Source organism: Octodon degus, unplaced genomic scaffold (genome assembly GCF_000260255.1).
Source record: "Octodon degus isolate 3935 unplaced genomic scaffold, OctDeg1.0 scaffold00148, whole genome shotgun sequence".
Classification (NCBI taxonomy): Eukaryota; Metazoa; Chordata; class Mammalia; order Rodentia; family Octodontidae; genus Octodon; species Octodon degus.
Genome location: NW_004524724.1, coordinates 997,448 through 1,008,456, shown reverse-complemented (window position 1 = coordinate 1,008,456; position 11,009 = coordinate 997,448). Strand labels below are relative to the sequence as shown.

Below are 11,009 nucleotides of genomic sequence, written 5' to 3'. Positions count from 1 at the left end.
GCCCACACTGGCCTCGGACCTTCCCGCTGCATGTCCGCCCACACTGGCCTCGGACCTTCCCTCTGCATGTCCACCCACACTGGCCCCAGGCCCTCCTGCTGTGTGTCCACCCACACTGGCCCACTGCATGTCCAACTAAACTGGCCTCAGACCCTCCCGCTGCGTGTCCACCCACACTGGCTTCATGCCCACACCCACACACCAGCTGAGCACACCCTGGACTTCCCAAGTTGCCAGACACTAACAGCTGCTCTGTTGTGGGCACCAACCACACCCTAACCATTCCTCGAGGCAACACAGAGCTATCTACCCAGGGCCGGCGTGCTGCCCGTGGGTGGCAGTAACGGGTCTGCAGGCAGAAGGGCCAACCAGCACATGGCATGGTGAACTTCATCATTTTGGAAGAAAGTCTACTTTGCGTGTTTTTATGGGAAGGCATGATGTTTTAGAAGCAGATTGCCTTAGGTTACAATGTATCTCCTCAGGTGCTGGCACCCACTGACTCCAGCCTGCCGGAGCTCTAACTGTTCACTTGCACACCTGTATGCTTCTTAATCGCAAGCCTCAGGGAGAGTGCAGCCTCTGGGCTGTGTTCCCGTGAGAACACTCCAGGGAAGAGCTGTGGGGCCTTGCTTGTGCGGGGCCAGGTTGAGCAGCTCTTGGTGGCCGCACTCGAGCCCCATGGAGCCCTTCAGGCCCGAGCTCTCCCACACTCAGGAGCTCAGACAAGGGCATGGTCGGTGAGGGAAGAAGGGAGCAGAGTGGGCACGAGCAAGTGCCCTGCGGGCGGCTCTGAGACTGCACGAGGCTCTTCGCACGCCATCCGCCCAGAGGTGTGTGGCCCAGCCGGTCGTACGTGCTGGCCTCCCAGCCTCTCGGCCCTGTCTTCTAGGCAGGCAGTCAGGGCTCGGGTTGAGCACCATCCTGGGCTTGTTCCTCAGCTTGCTGGCTGCCGGCAGGGAGCTCCCCTTGCCCTTGCTTTCCAGGGACTCATCCCACCCCCAGTCCCCACCCCTGCCAGGTGTCACCATCCTCCAGGCTCCACCTCCCACATCTTTGCTCCCTCCGCAGCATCTGCTTCCTCGTCCTTGAGCTCTCCCTCCAGGTCCCAGCCCTGCGACATCTTCCCTGGGGGTGCACCCTACCTGCCAACATGCCAGCCCTCGTCCACACTGCGAAGATGCCGACAGTATGAAGCTCAGTGGTGTCTGGGATCTCAGCAGGCTTAAGCACCAAGGTAGACAGAGGGGAGAGTGAGCGAGGACAGTACTGCCTGCCGTGCCATGAAGCACAGACACCTGGATTCGACTTTATGTGCACCAGCAGTGCTGTGATTTGTCCAGAGTTTGGAAAGCAGATTTACATGGTTAGATGACTTTGCCCAGGAAACAGAAACACACAACCTTCTTTGTATGCTTGTTTAAAAACCCCATGAGCAAAAGCACAGAAGTCAGAGAGGGACACGTGGCAGACGCTGCCCCAGCAGCTGCGCTCAGGACCACGGCCCTTGCTGCACTGACCCAGCCGCCCCTGGGCTGAGCTGCTCCACTCAGTGGCAGGGACGCTGTCCACTGCGCAACTCCATACTGCCGGGCCTCCCTGCTGCACTCTGCAGGGCGCTTGGCAATGTCCAGCCTGCTACTGAGAAAGTCTCCAGACACTGCGCTGTTCCCCAAGTGGCAAAACCACGCCATGTGAGGCTTCCATCATGGCAGAAATGAAGAGCTGCGTCTCCGGAGCACTGGGCTGGAGCCACGTGCAGGAAGAGCCACAGTCCTGCCATGAAGCACCACAGATGGCATCGCCTGACTCTGAAGTCCCTGCCACTGAGCGTGCTCCTGGCGGCCTCCCTCACAGGGAAGCTCTGTGTCGTGAGCCCGACTTCGCCTGCTTCCTGCTCTCCACCTCTGCACGGCCCACAGTGAGATGCTGGACTTGTGAAGTGCCCTACTGTGCGGACAGCAGGCTGCTTCCGACCTGTGCCCCACGCAGTGTCCTGGTGCCATCTCTTGGCGAGGCCGGGTGGCGGCTGTGCTGACAGAGAAAGCAGGAGCACAGGTAGCTGTGGCCACACAGGAACGCTGCCCCTTGGCCTGGTGGGCGCCCGTCCCTGCACTCTGTGGTCGACCCTAAGTTCCCTTGGTAAACCTCAGAGTCTGTGTGACAGTTCATCTAAAGGTGTTTTAAACGATTAATAACAAGATAGCTTTTAAGGTAGAAAACAGGCAGAGCCTCTGCTAAACGTCCTCGGTGTGACTACTCACACAAGAAATGGCTGTTCAACTGCTTCTGCACCAAAGAGAAGCGTGTGAAAGCGAAGCACGCACATGCACACTTCTGCCCTGCCGCACGGGCAAAGGCGGGGCCGAAGGGGTGGGCTGGTGCTCTGGCAAGACCTCCCGAAAGTCTTCAAAACATGTTTTATGTCTAAAAGTCATCTTCTAAAGATAAATCAGACAAATGTGTAAAAACGTATGTGCACAACAGGAGCAAGGGTTCCTGCGACTGCGGCTTCCGGCAGCGCTGCTCACAGCTGTGGGAAGCCAAGGCGAGTTGTTGACGGGGATCAGTCGACTCACTGCCGTCAGGAGAACACAGGAAACTGCAGCTAGCAGTGGGGAACATGTTCCCACTTGCCTGCATTACGACAAGAGGCAGAACACAGCACCTCTAAGAGGGAAAGACATGAGCATCACAGAGATGAAGTGTCAAGCACAGAGGCCCACGTGTCAGCCTCTGCTGCTGTGGAGGTGTGTCTTACAGGGTGTGCATTTGTTTGTCAGTGAAGTTCACCTGCCATGGGGGCCGGGAGATGGCTCAGTGGAATACGCGCTTTGCTTCCCTGGCAAGCGCAAGGGCCTGAGTTCAATCCCTGGTTCTGAAGAAAAAAACAGTCCATATGCCAAGCTTTCTACCTGCAATATGTACAACGGTGTTTTAAAAAGCGTTTATATAAATGAGGTTACTAAGGAGTGAGAGACAGAAAAGGTGACCGACACAGCCTAGGGGCCGTCAGGGCGATAGAGGCACCAGGGCATCCATCCGTCCAGCCACATACATGCCGGGGTGCCCCCAGGGCCCCTCGCTGACTCCCCGTGGCTCGAGGCTCAGGGCATCACACTCCATGCCAAGAGATCGACGCCACCCAGCGCTCCACACATGAGTGTCCTTCCCGATGTGCCTGGGCCTTGCCCTGCACATCGGGAAGTAGGCCAGCCAGTGCCCAGTAATTCCAAGCTGCTGTTGCTTAGGTGATAGTCTTCCTACAAACACTACACATTGTGCTAGACTCTGTCTGTGACTGCCTTTCACACTGAAATCTTCCTCGTCCTCTAGAAGGAATACACTCTCAGTGATTGCAGTGAATCCATGAGATTCACACGTACTACAAGGATCCACAGCTGTCCAGAGCCTTGCTTAGCAATGAGCCATTTCCCCCACCCACGCTGCGCAGCATCTTGCGAAGACGCACTTCTGCTCAGCCAAGGTAAGAAGTGAAATCCTCCAGGTGGGCAGGCACCGGCACCCATGGCAGCACCTACTGGCCTTGCTTGGAGGAGATTCGCTTCCCAAAGCCAGTTTCCAGGCACTGTGTTTCTGAGAGGAGGATCACCTCGGGCCCCTGCACACCTAGCCTGTCACCGGCTGCCTTGTCTACCCACACTCCCATCCGTCTTCCCAGCTCTGAGGGTCAGGATGGGAAGCACCCATGGCCAGCGGCTCTAATCCCATTGGGAGGTCTGCAGAACAGACAGGAAACCGGTCAAGGTGGCCCGCTCCTGCGGATGGGCTGTCCCCTGCTGTCTCAGCCCCGCTCAACCCCTGAGGACAAGCACAGCTCCGCAGTAGCTCACTGACACACTGTCACTCCTCTGAGCTATGCTCTCCCACCCTGCAATCCAGGCAGTTCCCCAAAATGAACCTAAGTCAAAAATCCCTCTGGGCCCACCGCTTTCCGCCTCTACACCTGGCAAAACTGTCCACTCGCAGACCCAGCCAGAAACCTCAGGCTGCATTCGCATCCTTCCTCCCGTGGTACAACTGACTTCCAAGACTCCTGGATGCTATTTCAAAGCCTCTGGGCTTACTACCCATGAGCTCGCTCACTACGGAACAGGAGTTCAATCTGTGACGGCAGAGGTCTCCTGCTCTGCAACTGTCCCCTCTGCCCTCCTCACAGAGCAGTCTCAGGAAGGTGGTCGATGTACTCACACCCATCCTCACTAAGCCAATTGAACCTTCAGTCCTCGGCCAGCCCAGAGCCCTCCCCAGCTGGCACCCGACCCTCCGCACCACAGCCTCTCTGCACCCAGGTCCCCTGCTTCCCTGTCCTGGGTAAAATGCAAGGACATCTTTGCTTGTCACCATGGCTTGAGGGCACACCGGACATTAGGGATACAGGGGCCGAGGACAACGAGCAGCTATCCATGGAAGGAAGTCCTCAGAGGCTGCGACACCTGCCCAGCGGCAGGCCAGGCAAGATGGACTCGCGCCACACATGGTTCTGTCCTTGCAGACCTGCCTCACACCCCCACCGCTCTGCCCTCCCTGGTGTCATCCTTGGTAGTGCAGCTGCAGCTCTACTCTTCCCTGAAGGCTGCCTGAGCTGACTGGAATGTGCGGGAGACACAGGAGAGGGGCCTGCAAGAGCCCAGGCTGCACAGTGCTGCTCTCCACTGCCGCCGACTTACAAGGTAAACTCAGTCTAGGACAGATTTTTGAGTTAGATGACCAAAGGGCAAACCTTCATTTCTAGACACAAAATGTCTCTCCTTGACATTTTTTTTTAATTGTTAAGCATAGAATACAGAGTACTTCGAAAAAAACTAAGTATTCTAGTTATATTTTAGTGGGAGTAGTGCTTTACAGAAGCCTAAAATGCAAATATTTAGCTGCAGGTGCACTACACAGGTACAAGAGAAAGAACTTGAGAGACTGTGGCCAAGCAAAGCGAAGCTCCCCACACAGGCCCAGATGCCGTGGGACCTGCACTCGTGGGACAGCCTGTGGTGGAAATACTCGGTCTCAACAGAGACAGACACATGTGTCCCCGTGGGATGCACATGTGCACCACCCCACTCCAGCTTGCCAGGTGGCGCTGGGGCACCTCCAGCCTCTCCAACCACTCGGAGCGGCACCAGCCCAGCCCACCCCCAGCCCACCCCCGACAGCAACCCGAGGGCAGGCCGTGCTCACGTGCGCATCTGTTCATGTCAGGGGCGCGGTGCCCGTAGTAGCCCGCGGGGCAGGCGTGCAGACACTCTCCATGCTGCCGCATGCCCTCCCGCCGCAGGAAGAAGAACAGCTTCTGTTGGCACCGGCTGCATCCGTTGTCCTTGGAGCACGACAAGCAGCCCTTGCAAATGGGGTTCGAAACGTAGCTGGCTGAAAGAAACCAAAGACAAAGCGCATGTTCAGTGTGCAAGTGTGGCCAGACCTCTGGTCAGGGTATGGGGGAGAGGACAGACCTTGTCCTTCCACCCTCTGCACACAGATATACTGAACCAGACATTCTCTGCTACAAAGGGCGGTGGGGGGAGGCACGGGGAGGGGAAGAGGCAGGGGAATTGGCGCAGAGCCAGACTTGAAATAGGAAACTCAGGGGGCGGTTGAGGCCAGTGGCTGGAACTGGACCCGGCTCCAGGGCCTTTAAAACAGGCAGAGGCGGACCTCACAGCACAACCCCGCACCCAGGACAGGAGACGTGTGGGGGGTGCACATGACCCCTCTGCTGGCCAGCAGCTGGGCATATTTTATTCCCTGCAATGCTACAACCCGCTCCGGTTCAGGCCTAGAGAGCACTCAGAAGCAGGGCTTCCAGAAGCGACAGGCCCTGGGGACTCCACGCCCCTTGGTGGGCTTGCCTTCTGAAGAACCTGCAGCCGAATGCACACTGGGAGGTCGGACCTGGCAGGAAGAGGTGCCTGCTGCACCGGGACCTGGATGGGGGATCTGCCTCCTGGCTCCTCTGTGCCACCCTGCTCCCGGGCTCCCAGCTTGCACCTCCTCCCTTGGGGATCACTGACAATGGACCAAACCTGCCAAAACCATGAGCAACACACCAGTGACAAGAAAATAGCCAAGACAGCCTGCACCCCAACTGCCCAGAGGAAAATGCTACAAGCAGCCTGAGGGCACAGGGAGCTGGGCTGAGGGGGAGAAGACAGTCAAGAGGTGTCAGTCCGAGCCATCACGGAGACTCGGCCCCTCAGCCAAAAGGCTGATGAGAGTCTTGTCCAGATTGAGGTAAACCCACAAAGTAAATAGCAGGCAACCCCGCCCCCGCGAAAGCTGGGGCAGCCCTGTGGCCCAGGACCCTCCAAGAGAAACGACACAGCTGCTGAACGCACAGGTCACGTGGCGAGCAGCCTTCCCCAGGGAGACTCACAGCGGCAGCGAGAGCGCACTGCGAGGGCCTCCGTGGTGGCCGTCCAAGGCCCACGCAGTGAGGCACAGGATGGCCGCTGACCACGTGGGAGGAGCAGCGGCGTGCAAATTAGAGTGTGCATCCAAAGCAAGAAAACCTACGGGCACACTCAACAGCAACGTAGGAGAAAGTGACGCCGCAACACACACTGAAAAAACTTCGGCAGAAAAGCGAGGAAAGAAGAACACGCAGAGCAAAATGGAAAGTGCTAGCCGGGAACCGGGTCCCTCAGCCGGAGGCGGTCTGAACTCCAGTGCGCGGGGTGGAGCGGAGCACCTGCCGGAGGCAAAGCCGTGGGCCTGTACGGAGAGCTGCTGGCGCCGGCAGGCGGAGCCCGCATTCGTGTTTTTACCTGAACACAGCACGTTTATGCCAAAAGGAGATGACACTGGGAAGAATAGCAGACCACCTACTATTCCAAGCACAGATTCCATGGACACCGGTTTCTAATCAGAGACAGGAAGTGTCAGAGGATTACTATGTTCAAAATATAAGAGTGTCAATCTACACTCCTATAAGCATCTTAATTTTCAGTTTAGGAATGAGGACAAAATATTTTTGGTTAAAATAAAAACAAGGAATTTATTCTCTCACACCCAACACACACACACGCACACACACACACACACACACACACACACCCCACAGGAACAAATAAGGAGTGGGAGAAAGTAAGATAAGGCTGTAGGAGAGGTCGCCCCCATGTGCTGGAGCAGCTGTAAGAGGGGAGGTTTAAAGGATGAATTTTGAAAGTTTGAAAATAAATATTTAAATTCTCCAGCAGCCACACAGAAGATGAGAGGAGAAACCGACATGAAGGCATTCCAGGGCCCGTGTCGTCCGTAAGGAGGCCGGTGGAAACGCGCTCACAGGAACGCTAAGGGAGTGCCACGGGCGCGGCAGCTGGCCACACAGCGTCTGCAACAGGGACAGCTCCAGGCAGACGCAGTGATCACAGCAATGTGGGCGGAGGGAAAAGCCTGAACATCTGTCGATGGTCTGCAGAAATGGAGTATGTGTGCTGTGAGCTTCATCCAGTGACAAGAAGGACCAAAACGCAGCTATGAACAACACAAATGAGCTTCATGTATGTTACGCTGATTAAAAGAACCAAAAAACAGCACAAGTTTGTGCCCCTCCGAGCTGGAGAAGCCACACGTGTGGGCCACGCCAGGCGGTATCACAAAAGCTGTAAAAGGTTCACCATCACTGTTCTACTTAATTTAATTTATATTATGGCCAAGCGCAGGTAGAAACACTCTACAGGAAGAGAAACAAGACTACTACCTGCCTTGGGGGCTAAAAACTAAGAAAAGGCCGCACCACAGTGTGCTAAGACACTCACGGTTTTCCTGAGCAGCTAGCACAAATCGTCACAGTTGGTGCTTAATCAGCAGACACTATACCCGCTAAGTGTGTAGTTCTGCAACCTGGAGCTGAGATGTTAGCAGGACCCTCTTCCCTGAAGGCCAGAGGACGCCCCATCTTTGTCCTCCAGGCTTTGTGGCTGCAGGAAGCTCCTGGAGGTGGCGCCATCGCACCAGCCTCTGCCCAAGTCTGTGAGGATTCAGAGCCTTTCTGTGAGTTCTAAGCCTAACAAACAGCTTCCCCATGTTCCCCTCGGTCCACACAGACTCAGCCACCTGTGTTTTTCATAAGGTAGTGAGACAAACCCAGCAGAGTAGGGCATGGCAAAGCTGGCTGGGGACGCAGGGTGACCTGTGCGTTACAAGAGCCCAGAGTACACGAGCAGGAGCTCCCTGAAGTGGGCTTCCCCAAAGGAAGGACCAAATGTGACGCCAGCCGAGCTGCAGGGCCTCAGCACCGCCTCTCGATCCTGCGTGAGGAAGTTCCCTCAGGTTCCTCTGATTAGGGCAGCACGAAGGGCCCAGACGCCACGGGGAGCTGCGACCACGGCCTCCTCGCCCTCGCCGCCTGCCTTCTCCAGGGTGCTTTTCTGTGTTGCTTCCTCCCTTCTGCTTGACCCAAGCTCGCTCTGCAAGGCTGGTCTCTCGCCCACTCTTCACTTTCGCTTTTCCAAATCTGCTGCTTTTTGGTCATCTCATTCCACTCTTTGTCGAGAGGAGAAGGGCCTGGAATCCAGCTCCAGAAGATAGCCGGGCACCCCAGAACACAAATGTCACACTCGCTGGGCTACAGCTGAGGGGATCATCACGGCATGGTGGAACCCTCGCCCTGCGCCCCTGTGTCTGCCAGGTGTCAGCTGGACTGGGGCGTCTCCTTGGTGCCACTTTTGGTCATCTCTGGACTGGGTCTTGACAGCAGTCCCCTCATTTCCAGGGCCTGAGCCTCCTGATCCAGGATCTCAGTAGCTAAGGCTGCCCCTTTTCTCCTCTCTGTGTTCCTGTCACCTCCCAGACTGGGTTGCGGCGCTCGTCCTGGGCATCTGCCCAGACTCAGCCCAGCTCCTTGCTTTGCTCTGTATTCTACTGCCTATTAACTTCCCTGTTTTGACTCCCTGCAACGTTTGTTATACCACCTCTGATTAGAAATGGCTTCCCCCAGGAAGGCCCCCTGCCCATGCTTCCCCAGCGTCCTCTGGACGGGTTCCACCCTGGTGTTGGGGTCCTGAGCATACTGCAAGTGGGCCCTGTGGCAGAGACCAGCTTCTCTGTACAAGGAAAGGCCGGCATGGGGGACAGACACGGACAGGGCTGGAATATCAGCAGTGGAAGCCTCGGGGCTGCAGCGGAGTAGCTCGGGTCCGGGATCCAGCTCTGCGCGCTCAGGGCAAGACACCTTGCAGCCGAGGCTCAAGCCGCTACTGCACAGCCTTTAGAGAAGCACCATGTGACTTGTGGGACAGGCACGTCCCTAACACATGGCCCGAGTGCCCAGCACCGGCCGCAGCTGAGAGCCAGGGGTGAGCCCCCAGGAGCTGCTGCCCACCTCCTGCCTCATCCAGAGTTCAGCGAGGGATTTGGAGCAGCTCCATCAAGGCGAGAAGAAGGAGGCACTTTAGAGAGCATAGGGAGTGCTAAGGTTTACAGACAGCAGAGCAGCAGAGGCGTCTGTCCTGGCCCACGAAAGGGCCCAGGCAGCAAGGCTGACTCCAGCTCAAAGACTAACCAGGAGCTGTTCCTCACTCTCAGGCATGCCCGAGTCAGAAGCCCAGAGGAACAGACTCACAGAAGCAAGGAGCTGGCACAAATGAAAGGCTAACGCTTAGCTTGTCTGCGTCAGAAGCCCACTTTCATCTTGACCACAGGGATGAAGTCAGCGTCAATAGCGTTCCACATTTATTTTCTGAAAGGCACCTTTAAAATCTTTAGAAGCATCCTTTATTTACTTGAACTTTGAGTTAGGCAGTGAAAAGGATTTAGGAAACACTTTCCTGCTCCTACTTCACATATCTTTAAAGACCTACCCAGGAGAGATTCTCTTAGAGAAGAGATGTGAGCCTCACCCAAGTTAAGTGTGCTCCACGGTCTCGGACTTGAGTGAGCGTGAGGAGAGAGGCCTCAGCAGCTTGTGCAGTTGGCAGCTCCTGCCCTGAGCCTGGAGCTCAGCAGGAACACGGCTCCATGCTCCCGGCAGCCACCATGGCCTCCGGCCCAACACAGGCAGGGCAGTCGTGTCCTTGACTGCTTCCTCGAGGTTTTGGGACTCCAGTGGCTCCACCCAGTGCTGTGAGGTTTAATTCAAGAGTGCAGGTGAATAAATAGAGCTAATGCCCTACTTTGCCAACTGTGTTTATTTGCTCTCCCTGAACGCTGCAACTCCTCTAGCCTGAAGCCTGCTGAGGTCCAGGGCCTCATCCTTCCAAGCAAAACACACTTCTTGTGGAGACCACGCATGTCCTGAGGATGAACCGCTGCACACAGACACTGAAAACTCCACAAAGGGCGTCAGACAGTGACCCAGCACCAGCCTGCACAGGGCTCTTTGACAAAGGGTTCATGGATGCAGAAGACAGGAAACCGAGAAGTGGAACCCAGAGCAAGCCACTGCAGTCGCACCAAGAGACACCGTGCTGTCAGAGTGCAGTCCGCATCCGTCTCTTCCTGCTCCGCTTAGACGGCATGGTTTGGCCTGGCTGTGGGCCCTGACACTGCGTCTGGCCTCTGCTCAGCCCACACAGCTACTCACATGCACCTCACAGAGGGCCCAGGACAGGTGCCAATGCACACCTGCTTCTGATACACGCTTGCCACGTTCTAGAGCGCTCGCCTATCTGCAGTCAGCCTTGCCAAGCAAGAAGTAATCGAGAATTTCTTCTAAGTGAAGCCATCCCTTCCCAACAGATGCACAGGTTTCCAATTGTAAAAATAATGGGACAAAATGATTGGCTGTCGGTGACTGCTCACACATGCTGTAAGTCAGCTGTGAGCTTAACAGATCTTCCAGGTTAATATTTCATTGAGCGGAAAGTACTAGACAATATTAAATCAAGATATAATACTAAAACAATTACTGATTTAACATTTATATTCAAGTCTAGTGAAGGGGAAAATAAAATGTAATTTAAACCTTAAAAAAACCAAAGTTAACGCTTAACATTATCTTCATTAACAGAGCCTATCATAGAATTACCAATATGCGCCTCAGCCTAAGTTAAGAC

General features: G+C 55.7%; 1 protein-coding gene across 2 annotated transcripts in view; it reads right to left on the bottom strand.

Annotated features, from left to right (window-relative positions):
• Nucleotides 1-11,009, bottom strand: part of Rspo2 (R-spondin 2) — a 140,113-nt gene that overhangs the window by 52,231 nt on the left and 76,873 nt on the right. For both annotated transcript variants that reach the window (XM_023702303.1, XM_023702304.1), the window contains exon 2: nt 5,197-5,385. In XM_023702303.1, coding sequence (XP_023558071.1) covers nt 5,197-5,385 — 189 coding nt within the window. The remainder of the gene's footprint in view (nt 1-5,196; nt 5,386-11,009) is intronic.